This window comes from Hyperolius riggenbachi, chromosome 5 (genome assembly GCF_040937935.1).
Source record: "Hyperolius riggenbachi isolate aHypRig1 chromosome 5, aHypRig1.pri, whole genome shotgun sequence".
NCBI classification, from domain to species: Eukaryota; Metazoa; Chordata; class Amphibia; order Anura; family Hyperoliidae; genus Hyperolius; species Hyperolius riggenbachi.
Genome location: NC_090650.1, coordinates 435,681,722 through 435,699,600, shown reverse-complemented (window position 1 = coordinate 435,699,600; position 17,879 = coordinate 435,681,722). Strand labels below are relative to the sequence as shown.

Below are 17,879 nucleotides of genomic sequence, written 5' to 3'. Positions count from 1 at the left end.
CCCCTTTCCCTGGACATGGGGGGTTATTCCTCATACACTTCCCTGGTTTATGGCAGATGATGCCCATTGGGCATTGCACAGATTGTAGGAGGAGTTACATTGGGGGAGATCAGTATAGACATGGGCAGGGCTGGCCCTGAGCAAGACTTGACTTTGGTGCCCCTCAGGCCTCAGGATTTCCACCCCCACGCTGGGTCATTAAACAATACCGACAAATAAGTGACAGACAAGCACATTAGGGTGTATTCACTATGCAGAGGTAACATTGCTGTGTGTATGAAGAGTACAGTAATTTCACCGTTACTTGCACCAGTTGCACAGCACATGTGACACTAGCAGCACACACATTACTTAGATAATGCGGCTGCACTAATACACAACTGGCATAAGTAATGCTGCCTTTACCCAGAGATGTGCTGTGTGTGCAGCTTTAGTGAGAGTCTGGGGGAAAGAGTGAGGGCTGGTTGCATTCCAGCGGTTGTGGAGGTGTGGCTAGAATGCAGGCACAGCAAAAGTATAATTTGCATATTCAGCAGTGAGGCATTGTGGGAGACCTCAGAGCTCACTCCAACCTGAATTATCACAAATACCTTCTGTTTTTGGAAAACAAACTTCTGTTTTGCATAGCATTTTAGTAAGAAGGTTTTTGGCCCCTTACACACTCCTGGGAGTTCTGGTTCACCATGAGCTTGCTGGGTAACCTAAATTCTACAGAAACCAAAGTACAGATTTTGGCTCCGATTTTGAACATGAAAAGTAGGAACATGCTTACACAGCTATTATAAATACTTAGACATTACTTGTACATTGTAGTTTTAGAAGACTTGCTGATTGATAGTTGTTCTTTAAAGTGAAGGTCCGAGAAAAATAATAATAATAACAATAATGACTTACCCGGGGCTTCCTGCAGCACCTGGCAGCCGCTATGTCCCTCGCAGCAGCTCCGCTCCCCGCCGGTGGCACACGGTCCCTTACGTTACAGATTGCAAGGTCAGCATCTACTGCGCCTCTGCTGACGTGGTCTGGAGTGTACTGTGGAGGCGCTCCTGCGCAGAACACTTCAGACCACCGATTTCATTGGCTCTTGACCCTGTCATCACTGTAAGCCAATCCCATTTCCTTACATTGATTGACAGGGTAAGGAACCAATCAGTGGCGGACACAGGCAGCAGTGGGCCCCTGTGCAAAATATCAATTGTGGGCCCCCCTGACCTGCGGCGCGCAAAGCGCTCCGCGCCCAAAAATGGGTGCAGCTATAACCTGCGGCGCGCAAAGCGCGCCGCGGCAAAAAATGGGCGTGGATAGAACCTGCGGCGCGTAGCGCCGCGGCAAAAAATGGGCGTGGCAATGACCGGATAAGGGCGGAGCTAACTGTAATTTAAAGTGATCCCGGGGTGAGAGTGATATGGAGGCTGCCATATTTATTTCCTTTTAAACAATACTAGTTGCCTGGCGGCCCTGCTGATCTATTTGGCTGCAGTAATAAACTGAATTACACCAGCAACAAGCATGCAGCTTAATCTTCTCAGTTCTGACAATATTGTCAGAAACCCCTGACCTGCTGCATGCTTGTTCAGGGTCTATGGTTGAAAGAATAAGAGGCAGAGGACCAGAACGGCAACCAGGCAACTGGTATTGCTTAAAAGGAGAGAAATATGGCAGCCTCAATATTATTCTCACCTCAGGTTCCCTTGAAAAGTGCAACGCAAAGACAGTGGGCCCAAGTTTTGGTGACCCTTTCCCCAGAAAATTCACATAATTGTGCAGGTTTTCTCAAGAAAATACACATAATGTGAGCAGATTTGCCCAGAAAATACATTCAATCATGTCGGCAGATTTGCCCAGAAAATACGTGCAATGATGTCGGCAGATATGCCCAGAAAATACGTGCAATGATGTCGGCAGATATGCCCAGAAAATACGTGCAATCATGTCGGCAGATATGCCCAGAAAATACGTGCAATCATGTCGGCAGATATGCCCAGAAAATACGTGCAATCATGTCGGCAGATATGCCCAGAAAATACGTGCAATCATGTCGGCAGATATGCCCAGAAAATACGTGCAATCATGTCGGCAGATATGCCCAGAAAATACGTGCAATCATGTCGGCAGATATGCCCAGAAAATACGTGCAATCATGTCGGCAGATATGCCCAGAAAATACGTGCAATCATGTCGGCAGATATGCCCAGAAAATACGTGCAATCATGTCGGCAGATATGCCCAGAAAATACGTGCAATCATGTCGGCAGATATGCCCAGAAAATACCTGCAATCATGTCGGCAGATATGCCCAGAAAATACCTGCAATCATGTCGGCAGATATGCCCAGAAAATACCTGCAATCATGTCGGCAGATATGCCCAGAAAATACCTGCAATCATGTCGGCAGATATGCCCAGAAAATACCTGCAATCATGTCGGCAGATTTGCCCAGAAAACACATGCAATCATGTAGCAAATTTGCCCAGAACATACATGCAATCATGTGGCAGACCTGCCCAGAACATACACGCAATCATGTGGCAGACCTGCCCAGAACATACACGCAATCATGTGGCAGACCTGCCCAGAACATACACCTGCTAAAATAAATAATAAAAAAAAAAACATTAACTCACCTGCAGCAGCAGACCTCCTGTCCCAGCCTCCATCCGGCGCGCAGCTCCCATGGGTGGTTGGGTGGATAGGTAGCTTGGTGGGTAGGTAGGCAGCCGGGTGGGTAGGTAGGTAGCCCTTAGCCGGGTGGGTAAGTAGCCTGGTGGGTGGCTGGGTAGCCGGGTGGGTAGCCTGGTGGGTGGCTGGGTAGGCGGGTGGGTAGGTAGCCTGGTGGGTGGGTAGGTGGGTGGTTAGGTAGCTGGGTGGGTGGGTAGGTAGCCTGGTGGGTTGGTAGGTAGCCGGGTGGGTAGGTAGGTAGGTAGCCTGGTGGGTAGGTAGGTAGCCGGGTGGGTGTGTAGGTAGCCGGGTGGGTGGTTAGGTAGCCGGGTGGGTAGGTAGCCGGGTGGGTGGGTAGGTAGCCGGGTGGGTAGGTAGGTATCCGGGTGGGTAGGTAGCCGGGTGGGTGGGTAGGTAGCCGGGTGGGTAGGTAGCCAGGTAGATAGCCGGCAGGGTGGTTAGGTAGCCGGGTGGGTAGGTAGCCAGGTAGATAGCCGGCAGGGTGGTTAGGTAGCCGGGTGGGTAGCTAGGTAGCCGGGTGGGTAGGTAGCCGGGTGGGTAGGTAGCCAGGTAGATAGCCGGCAGGGTGGTTAGGTAGCCGGGTGGGTAGGTAGCCGGGTGGGTGGGTAGGTAGCCGGGTGGGTAGGTAGGTATCCGGGTGGGTAGGTAGCCGGGTGGGTGGGTAGGTAGCCGGGTGGGTGGGTAGGTAGCCGGGTGGGTGGGTAGGTAGCCAGCAGGGTGGGTAGGTAGCCGGGTGGGTAGGTAGCCAGGTAGATAGCCGGCAGGGTGGTTAGGTAGCCGGGTGGGTAGCTAGGTAGCCGGGTGGGTAGGTAGCCAGGTAGATAGCCGGCAGGGTGGTTAGGTAGCCGGGTGGGTAGCTAGGTAGCCGGGTGGGTAGGTAGCCGGCAGGGTGGTTAGGTAGCCGGGTGGGTAGCTAGGTAGCCGGGTGGGTAGGTAGCCGGGTGGGTAGGTAGCCAGGTAGATAGCCGGCAGGGTGGTTAGGTAGCCGGGTGGGTAGCTAGGTAGCCGGGTGGGTAGGTAGCCAGGTAGATAGCCGGCAGGGTGGTCAGGTAGCCGGGTGGGTAGCTAGGTAGCCGGGTGGGTAGGTAGCCAGGTAGGTAGCCGGCAGGGTGGTTAGGTAGCCGGGTGGGTAGCTAGGTAGCCGGGTGGGTAGGTAGCCGGGTGGGTAGGTAGCCAGGTAGATAGCCGGCAGGGTGGTTAGGTAGCCGGGTGGGTAGGTAGCCAGGTAGATAGCCGGCAGGGTGGTTAGGTAGCCGGGTGGGTAGCTAGGTAGCCGGGTGGGTGGGTAGGTAGCCTGGTTAGGTAGCCGGGTAGGTAGCCGGGTGGATGGTTAGGTAGCGGGGTAGGTAGCCGGGTGGGTGGGTGGGTAAGGTAGCCGGGTGGGTAGCTATCCGGGTGGGGGGCCCGACTCCTATCCTCCCTCACTCACCTCGGGGCCCCCCTCCCGGTATGCGCTGCAGCCGGCGGGAGAGCAGAAAATACAGGAAGTCTCCGGCCGGGGCTGCAGCAGACGCTAGAGGCAGCTGCTGCTTAGTTTCCGATATGTCTCCAAAGTTGGAGACCAAGCGGCAGCTGCCGCCCCGGCCGGAGACTTCTTGTATTTTCCGCTCTCCCGCCGCATGAGGGGGGGGGGGGGGGGGCGAGGTGAGGGGGGAGGACAGGAGTTGGGCCCCCCAGGTTAAAAAAAAAATAAATAATAAAAAAAAAAATAAAAAAAAAAAAACCTGCAATACTTAATGGGCCCCTGAAGCAGCAGAACTTCAGGGGCCCTCGTGCGGCGGCACGGCCTGCACGGCCGTATGTCCGCCACTGGAACCAATGAAAGCGGCTCCTGACCGGCGCACAGCGCTCTGCTGTCATAGAGACAGCAGAGAGAGAAACCTGCGGCGGAGATAGAACGACGTGACCAGCGGGGGCGACGGATGATTGCGGTGATTCATCGGAAAGCGCCGTTTTACCGTGCCAGCAGTCACTGGTCCTTAAGGGGGCAGAGACTGCTGGTACGGAAATAGTTAATATCAGTATTTTACACTTTACTAGTAAAATAGTATGACAGCAACTGTGTCACCAATACAGAGCTGGGTAAGAGATTACGCCATTTAGGTTACCATTGCTGCATATAATTTGCATGCAAGCTTAGCCTGATCAATCGGTCACGCTTTTCCCCCAAATATAGCTGTGACGTTTCTTTTTATGGTCATATTACTGGTCATATTACTGGTCATATTACAGGTCATATTACTGGTCATATTACTGGTCATATTACAGGTCATATTACTGGTCATATTACAGGTCATATTACTGGTCATATTTCTGGTCATATTACAGGTCATATTTCTGGTCATATTACTGGTCATATTACTGGTCATATTACTGGTCATATTTCTGGTCATATTACTGGTCATATTACTGGTCATATTACAGGTCATATTACTGGTCATATTACTGGTCATATTACTGGTCATATTTCTGGTCATATTACTGGTCATATTTCTGGTCATATTACAGGTCATATTTCTGGTCATATTACAGGTCATATTACTGGTCATATTTCTGGTCATATTACTGGTCATATTACAGGTCATATTACTGGTCATATTACAGGTCATATTACAGGTCATATTACTGGTCATATTACTGGTCATATTACAGGTCATATTACAGGTCATATTTCTGGTCATATTACAGGTCATATTACTGGTCATATTTCTGGTCATATTACTGGTCATATTACAGGTCATATTACTGGTCATATTTCTGGTCATATTACAGGTCATATTACTGGTCATATTACTGGTCATATTTCTGGTCATATTACTGGTCATATTACAGGTCATATTACTGGTCATATTACTGGTCATATTACAGGTCATATTTCTGGTCATATTACAGGTCATATTACAGGTCATATTACTTGTCATATTACTGGTCATATTTCTGGTCATATTACAGGTCATATTACTGGTCATATTACTGGTCATATTACTGGTCATATTTTTGGTCATATTACAGGTCATATTACTGGTCATATTACAGGTCATATTACAGGTCATATTACAGGTCATATTACTGGTCATATTTCTGGTCATATTACTGGTCATATTACAGGTCATATTACTGGTCATATTTCTGGTCATATTACAGGTCATATTACTGGTCATATTTCTGGTCATATTACTGGTCATATTACAGGTCATATTACAGGTCATATTACTGGTCATATTACTGGTCATATTACAGGTCATATTACTGGTCATATTACTGGTCATATTACGTTATCCAGGCATAGTAGAAAAAAAGTGGCACCTTCTGTATTGAAACGCAGAACAATTCAGATACACTCCGTTGTGTCACTACATAGCTTACAAATGGCCCATATTGGGGTCACGTAAACCTACAGAACTAGAAGCCTTGTTAATAGATGAAGGGTAGATACTTAAAGGGACTCAGAGCTGACAAAAATGTAAAAGATTTTATACATACCTGGGGCTTCCTCCAGCCCCATCCGCCTGGATCGCTCCCACGCTGCCGTCCTCCGCTGTCCGCAGCTTCGGGAACCGGGTCCTATCACTGATGTCATCGCGGCCAGCTAAGCAGAAGAAGTGCGCCCTCTATGTATCTCTCCAGCAGCTGCGGGGAAGGGGGGGGGGGGGGGTAGGTTAGGTACCACCAAGGAAGGAGGCTTAGGGCTAGGCATCACCAGGGGGGTCTTAGGGTTATCCACGACCAGGGAGGGTTATCCACGACCAGGGAGGGTTAGGCACCACCAGGGGAGGCTTGGGGGTTAGGCGCCACCAAGGAGGGTTAGGCACCACCAGGGAGGCATAGGGTTAGGTATTGGCAGATGGAGGGTTCTGTGTGAGAATAGGATTAGGTTTAGCCACAGTAAAATAGTAATAGTAAACACATAGTGAACACTAGCAGCAATCCCCTGCGTCCTTTCTTCCAGGCGCCTTTTTATTGCATGTATTCCCTTTTATGACCACACCCATTTCAGGCCACACCCCCTACAAGATAGAAAAAAATGTACAAAAAATACACAGAGCAGAAAAAAATATTCCTTTATTTGTAAATCAGATCCCATCACCATACATTGCAGCAGCTCCATGATTTATGTGCTGTGATAATCGGGAGAAAATAGCCAAATACAACAAATGTAGCTTTATCCACAGTCAGTGGTGTAGCGGTAGTGGATGCCGAGGTTGCGACCGCACCGGGGACCTTGTACCAGAGGGGGCCACTAGGGGACGCTCCTCAGCTGCAGGATTAGCTCTTCAATGGTGCTATGCTGGTAATGATCACTTCTGTGCTTTGAATAGTGGTAATAATTAGCAAACCGTTCCCCTCCTACAGAAGGGTTCTGTGGGGGTTACAAGAAAAAAAAAACGTCACTTACCTGGGGCTTCTACCGGCCCCCTGCAGCTATTATGTCCCACGCCGTCACTGAAGCCGCTTCCGTTCATCGCTGCCAGTAACCTGCTAATTATTCATCCAACTAGACAAATAGTACTGCAGCTGCGCGGCCACGTGCGTTCTCACTCCGGCGCGCGTCAAAGGGAGCTTACTGGTCAGGTGCAGTACAAGAAAACTTCATACTGTGCCTGTGCAGTAAGCTCCCGATGACGCGCGCTGGAGTGAGGACGCACGTGGACGCGCAGCCGCAGTACTATTTGTCTAGTTAGATGAATAATTAGCAGGTTACCGGCGGTGACAAATGGAGGCAGCTTCAGTGACGGCGTGGGACATAACAGCTGCAGGGGGCCGGTAGAAGCCCCAGGTAAGTGACACTTTTTGGTTTTTTTAACCCCCACAGAACCCCTTTAAAGGGAACCTAATCTGAGAAGCATGTGGATTTTTCCTTTTAAAATAATCCCAGTTGCCTGACTCTCCTGCTGATCCTGTGCCTCTTATACTTTCAGCCACAGCCCCTCAACAAGCATGCAGATCAGGTGCTCTGACTGAAGTCAGACTGGATTAGCTGCATGCTTGTTTCAGGTGTGTGATTCAGCCACTACTGCAGCCAAAGAGATCAGGACAGCCAGGCAACTGGTATTGTTTAACAGGAAACATCTATATCCCTCTCAGTTAAGGTTCCCTTTAAACCTCTCATGCTATGGATGTCCTTGGCAGGTTTGGTCGCACCATATGAATTATGTACAAAATGCTTGGGGGCCCAATGTAAAACTTGCACTGGGGCCCAATGCTCTTAGCTACGCCACTGTCCACAGTCGTCTATTTATTTTACAATTATAATAGGTAAAAAACTGAGAAATTGATTTCCCCCCCTTCTTTTGCCCCTGAAAATGATAATAAAGCAAAATAGTTTGTGATAAAAAATCCCACAAAGAAATTGAAACCTGTATAGTATAGTCATTATATACTTTCATTCAAGGGAATCTGAAATGAAAATAAACTTATGATATAATGATTTGTATGTGTAGTACAGCTAAGAAATAGAACATTAGTAGGACAGATAGGAGTCTCATATTGTTTCCAGTACAGGAAAAATTAAGAAACTTCAACTATCTATGCAAAATAGCTTCCGTGAGCTCTCCCACCAGCTACAGTGCTGTTTTCTGAAGCACTTATCTCAACCTGTCTCTCACTTTTTCTTGTTTAAAGTTTTTCTGCCAGGAAGTTCAGGGTCATTACCTCTGCTCTGTTTCATCATTTAACTACCTAAAGACCGCCCCACGCCAATGGGTGTGGACGCGGCAGCAGCCCCAGGACCACCTAACGCCAATTGGCGTCAAGTCCTGGGGCTCTGATTTGCATGAGATTGCGTGCAAGCTGTGCGCACATCTCCTGCTCGGGGGGCGGAGGTCCGCCCCCTCTTCAGTCTCCGAGCCGCGATTGCCACTCGGAAGACTGTTAGACGGTGACGCTGTCTTTTCTGTTAGTACAACGTTGCGATCAGCAGCAGCGCTGTACTGGGGACAGCCATGTGACACGGCTGTCCCCCTGGGGGACAAGAGAGCGATTAGCTCTCATAGGCAGAAGCCTAGGGCCCGTTTCCACTATCGCGAATCCGCATGCGGGCAACGCATGCGGATCCGCACAGTCAGTAGAAGTGGATGGGACTGTTTCCACTTGTGCGTTTCCCCGCACGTTTTTCTGTGCAGAAAAAATCTGCAGGGTAGGGGCCTCAGAATTCGCCTGCGTGTGGAATGCAGGCGAATCGCACACAATGTATTTAATAGGGAAATCGCATGCGTTTTCCCCATGCGTTTTTTGCCGCGATTTCGCATGCGATTTCGCATAGGTACCCATGTTAATTCACACAGGCAGTGACATAGTTAAAATCGCATACAGCCTTACCTATGCGAAATCGCATGCGAAATCGCGGCAAAAAACGCATGCGGAATCGCACCCGCATGCGATTTGCCTGCGGTGATTCGCCGGCGATTTCGTAACGCTACAGTGGAAACGGGCCCTGACAGACAATCGCAGGATTGGCTGGCTGGGGGGGGGGGGAGGGGTTTACAAATATAAACAAAAACGAGGTATAGCAAAAAAAAACAAAAAAACAAAACAAAAAAAAAAACCACTAACAAATATTTATTAAAAAAATAAACACAGGGGGGGGGGGGAGCGATCAGACCCCACCAACAGACAGCTCTGTTGGTGGGGAGAAAATGGGGGGAATCACTTGTGTGCTGTGTTGTGCGGCCCTGCAGCTTGGCCTTAAAGCTGCAGTGGCCAATTAACAATAAAAAGGCCTGGTCTTTAGGGGGGTTGAACACTGCGGTCCTCAAGTGGTTAAAATACTGAGTGTGTTTTGTAAACTGTAAATATGACAGAATGACGCCATGTTGTAGAAAAAAAAAGCTATATAACCGAGAATAAATTTTTTGACTCTTTTCTTTGCTTCTATGTTCTATTAATTATCCATACTACACATACATTTCATCATATGGGTATTTTTCGCTTCAGTGTCACTTTAAGGTGCCCATACACTGATCCTCCCATTGGATTCATACACCATGATTACCTCCCCCAAATTATCATAATTTTGAATGATATTCATCTAACATCAATCATAATTATTGATTGCTTTGGCCGGGAGGAGGGGGGGAGTGTGCATCTAAGTTTGCCTGATGGACCCCACAGGTCTCCCATAAAAAAATAGTGATTCCCGGAACCCTACAGAGTGCGGGGTCACAGAGGACAAGCGGGGTCACAGAGGACAAACGGGGTCACAGAGGACAGGCACCCTGACGGGGTCACAGAGGACAAGTGGGGTCACAGAGGACAGGCGCCCTGACGGGGTCACAGAGGACAGGTTCCCTGCAGGGGACCCCAGGGGATCACTATTAGATGGGGAGACCTGGGGGGTGTCAGCCGGCCCTACTGCGGCGGTACCATAGATTGTGCAGTGTGTGGCAGGGACAGATCCCTTTATGATCAGATCTCTATCAGGGAGGGATCCGTCTGGTGGACACGTCGGGCGGCCATCTGCCAGTGTATGGTCACCTGTAGCAGCTATAAGCGGTGATGAAGTTGTGGCTGAAGCAATAGGGACAGAGCTGAGATGTGACAACTGCTCTGGGCCAGAAGGTGACAGCAGCCTCTAGATGTGACGTGGTGACTCTGCAGCTTCTATACATATCATACAGCATTATCTTATATTATACATAAATCAATGTATAAATGACTTGCTGCAGCAACTCATAGATCCTCATCTCCTCCTCAGTGACCTCCAGCTGCCTGCTCACTCCCAGTCACACTGACACACTCCCCCTTTAGTCACATGGGCATGCAAGGAGGGAGAGTGATTGCTCTGTCAGCTAAAGCCACGCCTCCCTGCTGCCTGATAGCCTATCATGGTTGTCAGTCTCTAGTAGGGAGGTGTGGCGTTAGAGATGGGTGGGAGGAGGGGGGAAGTGAGCAGGCAGCTGTTAGTCACTGAGGAGAGGAGGAGGAGCTATAAACTGGTGTCACAAATACCTTGCCTGTTTCTTTAGCAAAAACTACAGTTTTTATATTACTTTCTTTATCCTGTTATTAAAATAAAGCGATATTACATACATATATGCAATATAAGACATAGGCAGGAGGAGTGGAGAAGTGATCAGGCAGCTTTTGGTCACTGAGAAGCTATAAACTGGTGCAGCAGCATTTTACTTTTATATTTTGTAAAATGTTTATCTACAGAACATTCTATGTAATGCATATAAAATATCTGTGGCTGAACTCGTGTGACGTCCTGTATGAGAGACGTATCTGACAATCTAATCTGCACATCTGTAGGTTGTGTCCTCCTCAGGCCTCCAATGTGTGGCAGTGATTGACTTTCTCCTACAATATATAACATCACAGTTACTGCAGATGTTCTATAGACAATGGGTCTGTAAAGACTTCCTGTGTTGCTGTTATCAGCCAATCACATTGCAGCTGTCATGTACAGGTCAGACAATGGGAGGACAAATCTGGATCCCCCCTTCAGCTTCAGGGCCTATTTACACAACACGCGGATCCCACATGCAAATTTCCGCATCCAAAATGCAGCACGTTAGTGAAGGGAGCGATTTCCATTCAATGCAAATTTTTGTACGTTATGCGGTGCGTAAAAAATCTGGATGGTAAGCTGCATTTTCCACCTGCGGGTGGGATCTGGATGCGAATCGTGTCTAATGTAAGTCAATGTGCCGCATATAATTCACATTACAAATGCTTAAAATTCGCGTTGCGAATGTGAATTTACCCACAATGCACAACACCATTTCCTTTTGCCTGTCGTCTTGTTGCTAGGCAGTTTTCAAATTGCATATGCAAATTTTTGCATGAAAACACATATGGCAATTTAAAAATGCATTAAACCGCATGTGAATCCCAACGCATGCTAGTGGAAATAGGCCCCCACCAATCATCTCTATTACAGGAGCCTCTGTCCCTCTCTCATTATAAATGTTCCCTTACCGGGAAATTCCACTTTCCTTATAAATTACCAAATATAGAAAAGTGCTGCACAAGTCTCTCTGCAATTTAATGTTACTACAAATTATTATTCACTCTGCAGCCGGCTAACAATTTCCAAATACTAATAGCAACTCTATTTACTCCTCTGTGCAACCATGGCAACTGTACTCTGTGTGCTCTGTTTGGAGTACTGTTGCCATGGTAAGATTGTCTAGAAACACCCATCTTGCTGCAGGAATAATTTGCCGCACAGAGGAGGATATGGGGACACGTGTTCCAGTGATATCTGTCTGAGGAGAGATTTCCACCCTTTTCTGGGGAATTTGCTCTCACTTCCTGTTAGGTCTGTGAGACAGGAAGTGGAGAGAAATCCTCTCTATGGTATCACCGACAGCAATATAAACTGGATAAAGGCTTCCCTTCTCTTCACTATTTAGAGCAAAAAAGACAGATGTTCAGATCTCCTGGTTGCTGTACAGTAAGGGCTGGTGCACACTGGGAGTGCTTTTTAAACGCTAGAGATATTATAAGCTCTTGCTAATGCAATGCTGTGGGGGATTTTTACAAAATCACATTGCTCCAGTGTGAACACACACACATAGGATAACATTAGCTAGGGTGACCAGATGGGGTCGGCTAAAAAGGAGGACAGAGACCGCTAGAAAGGAGAACAAATACTGTATGACCAAATAACTCCAACTCCACGGTCACCATCAGAGCAGGATCATTCACCAGGCAACCTAGGCAAGTGCCAGGGGTCTAAGGGCCTGTTTCCACTACACGCAGATTGGATGCAGAAAAAACTGACTCCAATGAATGTCTATGGGAAAATCTGCATCAGAAAAATTGTGTTTAGTGGAAACAGGCTCATAGGAATTCATTGGAGTCCGTTTTTCTGCATCCATTCTGCGTGTAGTGGAAACAGGACCTAAAGGGTGTCAAGAGGCCCACCTGCTTCTTTCTTTGACCTCTCTCCACTTCAGCTTACCAAAGGCACCACAAAGGGGTGGCAAATCTAACCAACTTGCCTAGGGCCCCATTACATCTTAATCCATCTCTGGTTAGTACCAATGCCATACGTGACAGTTTCTTTTCGTCCTGCTTTAGAACATGGACATTTTGTCTTGTGACAATCAGGAAACTTGCAACTTCTCTGTTAGACATTTCTGTTTCTTCTTCATTTGATATTTTACAAAAAGTATTGGTTAGTTGCGCTGTTGGAACTGGAATATAAACAGTGTTGCCACGCTCCCACTTCTTACGGTTATAAATATTGATAACGTGGTAACGGAAGGCGAAGTCTGCACAATCTCACTATATCTCATATGTATCTCATATCTCATGTATATCACATATGTAATAAGTAACATGCAGTCAACTGTTTCTGATTCTGTAAAAGGAAGACATTTTCATGAACTTTTGGAGTGCCTGGAGGACAGAGGAAACCATGCTAAACAAGAGGACATGTCCTCCTTATGGAGGATGTCTGGTCACCCTAACATTAGCAGGAGCTTTTAAAATCACAAAACACTTAGAAAAGCTCTTCCGGCGTGCACCAGCCCTCATAGAGCCTGTTGTAAATGCAGCAGGTATAATACATGAATAAAGGTTATATTAGCTGCCCTACATTATATTATCTCACATCTGCAAAAAAGAAGAAAAAAGTCCATGCACAGGAACATACACAGCTTATGAGTGCAGCTCACCAGTCCACAGGATAATAACTTCAAAAGGAAGAAAAAAGTACTGGTGCACATCCAGCTAAAACATTTATTTATCCATTTAAAATTTTGTTCATCAAAAATAGACACAAACCAGCAGGACAGAGAGAGGTACAGGCAGTGAATAGTCTACAGCCGTTTCGCGCCTCTAAAGCTGTGGTGCATCATCATTATCTCACACCTCCTGGTTGTTTCTCTTCCCGCATATCTTTATAGAACCTCCTCCTACCCATAATATAGCATGGAGGGGCTCAGAGGTGAAGGTAGCAGTGAAGGTGTGGAGGAGTCTGATCGGGACACACAGATCATAAAAGGACAGCCGCCCCGCCTCATAATCCAGATATATCCTGACTCTATTACTGGAGACAATATTGTCAGGTAACCGGATACCTTTACTGTCATGTAGCACATTACACTGATTATTATACCTGTACAGACACCAGGACTTGTTATTATTTCCCATCCATGACTGCTCTCCTCTCCTGTCTATACTGGGGTAACACATTCCTACATACCACCACTCTGATTTACTGACATCCACTTCCCAGTAATGTCGCCCTGAGGAGAAACTCTGCCTGCTTATCACCTGATAGTATAACTGAAATCTCTCTGCTGTTTCTGGGCGATTCTGGCTGATATCTGACCAGGATACAATTTTCATGTCATCTGATATATGTAGATTATTATCAGCTGTGTTTATATCCAGTGATATGTCTGTAGCCTCCTGCATGATGCAGCCTCCAGTTACCCCGGCTATTATATCAGATAACCCTGTGTATAATGTGTGTGAGATGAGAGCCACATCCAGATCCCGCCCATCATGTCTCTCTCTGTCCTCCTTATCCCCCTCCTCAGTGTCACACAAGTCACCTGTGTGTGATTCCTGTAAGACAGTCAGTGGGTCAGTCATGTTACACAGCTCCTCAATGTGACACATCTTCCTGGACAGCTCGGCCTTCTTTATTTCCAGCTGCTGAATGAAATCAGCCAATGCCAGAGAAAGCTGCTCCTCCTGCCTGGAGACCTCTCTCAGGACTCTCTTCTCCAGGTCGTCCAGCTGTCTCCTGAGGTCTCTAAACAGGCCAGTGACTCTCTCTGTTACACCAGATGACTTTTCATGGACTTTTCTTTTCTTCTCCTGCAGACTCTGGACTTCTCTCCCAGTCTCCTCTGTCTTAGTGATCAGTTCCTGCAGATCATTTCTTAGTTTCTGTTTCTTCTTCTCGGAGGCCTCATCCAGCGTCTCCACCTTGTGTCCCTGGTGGTCTCCGGCCAAACTGCAGGACACACAGATACAGGCAGCATCTGCAAGGCAGTAATACTCCAATATCTTCTTATGGACGGAGCATTTCCTGTTCTCCAGGGAAGTGGTGGGGTCACACAAGACATGTTCTGGTGACTTGCTGTGGACTCTCAGGTGATTGTCACACAGAGAAGCTTCACACATCAGACAGGACATAACAGCCGGTACAGGAGAGTGAATACAGTAAGTACAGAAGACTCCAGTCTCTTCCTGATCTGGCTGAGCAGAGTGGAAACTCTCCACAATGTTACACAATGTTATGTTCCTCTGCAGTGCCGGACGTTCCTGAAACTCTTCTCTGCATTCAGGACAGGAATAAACTCCAGCCCCCTCCTGTGTATCCAACACCTGATCTATACAGAGGCGGCAGAAGTTGTGTCCACATCTCAGGGTCACAGGATCTGTATAAATGGTCAGACAGATGGAACAGTCCAGCTCCTTCCTCAGATCAGCAGACGCCATTCCTGACAGCAGGAGAGAAATGAAAGTGAAAGTCTGAGAAGTGCAGAAACTAGAAGGTGACTCATATTTCCTGTACAGGGTGTGGTGGTGAGAACCTCGCAGCTGCTCTGTATGAAAAACATGCACCAAGGAACAGAAAACGTCCTAAAATTCACAGCCCCCTCTCCCCCCAACAAATCTGTATCTAGATATGCCTTTAAAGAGTAACTGTCAGCCCCAAAAATGAAATTTAAATCTCTTTGGCAATGTTTTATTTACATTTTAAGGGAACCAAAAAGGCAATGCGGAAGTTAAAAATCAATCTAATTTTTTTACTATGTAGCCTTTTGCCCAGGACGCAAAGCCGCATATCAGATACTGCTGAGCATGCAGAGCATACCCCTGTCTGCCCGACCCCCCTCTCCCCCCCAGGACCAGGTGCCGATATATTCTCACATCAAACAGCTGACCGCTCTGACACGGAGAGAGAGCGGGAGCACTTCCAGCGCCGCCACCGCAGAGCAGCCGCCGCCGAGTCACATGTGAGAGAATCACGAGCAAGAGAGAGATGCACGGCGGCGGCTGCTCTGCGGTGGCGGCGCTGGAAGTGTGTAGATGTACTCCACTCCCGCTCTCTCTCCGTGTCAGCTGTTTGGGGTGAGAATATATCGGAAAAAAAAGTCCTTTATTAACCTGCTGAGCTCGTCCAACACCGCCAGAGGCTGCCGCTCAGGCCCTGCTGGGCCGATTTCAATGAAATAAAAAGCAGCACACGCAGCGGCACTTTGCCAGCCGCGTGTGCTGCCTGATCGCCGCTGCAGCGCGGCGATCCGCCGCGTGCAGCGGCGAAAGAGGGTCCCCCCAGCCGCCCGAACCCAGCGTAGCCGGAACAAACAGTTCCGGCCAGCGCTAAGGGCTGGATCGGAGGCGGCTGACGTCAGGACGTCGGCTGACGTCCATGACGTCACTCCGCTCTTCGCCATGGCGACGAGGTAAGCGAAACACGGAAGGCCGCTCATTGCGGCCTTCCGTGTTACTTCTGGCCGCCGGAGGCGATCGGAAGAACGCCTCCGGAGCGCCCTCTAGTGGGCTTTCATGCAGCTAACTTTCAGTTGGCTGCATGGAATAGTTTTTTTTTAATTTAAAAAAAACCCTCCCGCAGCCACCCTGGCGATTTAATCAGAACGCCAGGGTGGTCAGGGCCGGGCCGAGGCATAGGCTGGAGAGGCTCCAGCCTCAGGGCGCAGTGTAGGAGGGGGCGCACAATTCATTCAGCTGTAATTCCTAATTGTGTATGAAGCAGAAAGAAATAAGAAAAGGGGATACATAGCAGTGACTGCAAGCCATATAACTAGATATTAAGGTGTTGGGGAGGTTGTGGGCCCTGTGGCCCTCTTAGTCTAATAGCAATCAGTGTGTGACAACTGGGGTGGGAGGGATGGAGGGGCGCACTTTGGTGTCTCAGCCTTGGGTGCTGGAGGACATTGTCCCTGCTCTGAGGGTGGTTAATCTTAATTAACCATAAATACTTACGTGTACCTTTAAAAAATGTTCCCACGCCAATATTCTCAGAAATGTCCCGCCCCAATATCCTCTAATGATCTTCATTGAAGATCTTTGTGCACCCAGTGCCACACACACCACTGCTTGACCACTAAAGTCAGCGGCCATTGATACATTTCCAAATCCTACAGTCAGACTGAGATCGTTAAAATCTATTTTCTCAAAAACTATAAGGTCTTTTTGAAAAATGTTTTTTCCTCTTTTACCCATTGTCCTCCCAATACCCTACAGATTTGGTGTTTCTACACATCAGGGGGCTTTGCTATCAACCGCTAAAGTTGGCAGCCAGTGACTTCAATGTAAAAAAATGCGAATAAATGTTTTTTTTTAACAAAAAAATTTGTGTTAAATATTAGCCGGTAACTGTCTTCCGGCAAACTGTTTTGGCCATCTCTAGTGGAGAACCATAACATCCGTCAGGCCAGGCCTCTTCTCCACCTCCAGGTTACCTTACTATGGATCCCTTTCCGTTTCCCTGAGGGAATATTCCTCACACTTCCCTGATTTATGGCAGATGATGCCCATTGGGCATTGCACAGTTTGTAGGAGGAGTTACATTGGGGGAGATTAGTATAGACATGGGCAGGGCCGGCCCTGAGCAAGACTTGACTTTGGTGCCCCCTCAGTATTTTGACCCCCACACTGTCTGTGACCCAGAAATTAAACAGTACCCAAAAATGAGTGACAGACAAGAACATTAGGGCGTATTCACTAAGCAGAGGTAACATTGCTGTGTGTATGAAGAGCACAGTAAATTCCCAGTGACTTACATGAATTTCACAGCACATGTGACACTAGCAACACGCACATTACTTAGATAATGCGGGCTGTGCTGATACCTAAAAGGCATAAGTAACGCTGCCTTTTGTTTACCCGTAGATGGCATAACAATAGGGGTTGCAGAGGTTGCGACCGCATCGGGGCCCTTGGGCCAGAGGGGCCCAGAAGGGCCCTCCCTCAACTACAGTATTAGCTCTTTATTGGTCCTGTGCTCATAATAATCACTTCTATAAATACTTTGAATAGTGGTAATCATTAACAAGCCACTCCCCATCCCCTTCTTGCACCTCTGACACTGTAGTTGCCATTGGCAGGTTTTGGTGCACTGTATCAATTATGTATAGAGTGCTTGGGGGGGCCCCAATGTAAAGACAAAGACAAACACTTATATAGCGCTTTTCTCCTGGCGGACTCAAAGCGCCAGAGCTGCAGCCACTAGGACACGCTCTATAGGCAGTAGCAGTGTTAGGGAG

General features: G+C 47.8%; 1 protein-coding gene across 1 annotated transcript; it reads right to left on the bottom strand.

Moving 5' to 3' along the window:
- Window positions 1-6,766: 6,766 nt before the first annotated feature.
- Window positions 6,767-15,084, bottom strand: LOC137519232 (E3 ubiquitin/ISG15 ligase TRIM25-like). The gene is made up of 2 exons (XM_068238101.1): window positions 13,835-15,084; window positions 6,767-7,039 (listed from the first exon to the last, which is right to left on the bottom strand). Coding segments are annotated over exons 1-2 (1,251 nt in total). The 3' UTR covers window positions 6,767-7,038.
- Window positions 15,085-17,879: the final 2,795 nt, after the last annotated feature.

What these genes read in the sequence shown, in the direction of transcription:
- LOC137519232 (XM_068238101.1), bottom strand. Translation starts at nt 15,084, where the DNA reads ATGGCGTCTGCTGATCTGAGGAAGGAGCTGGACTGTTCCATCTGTCTG.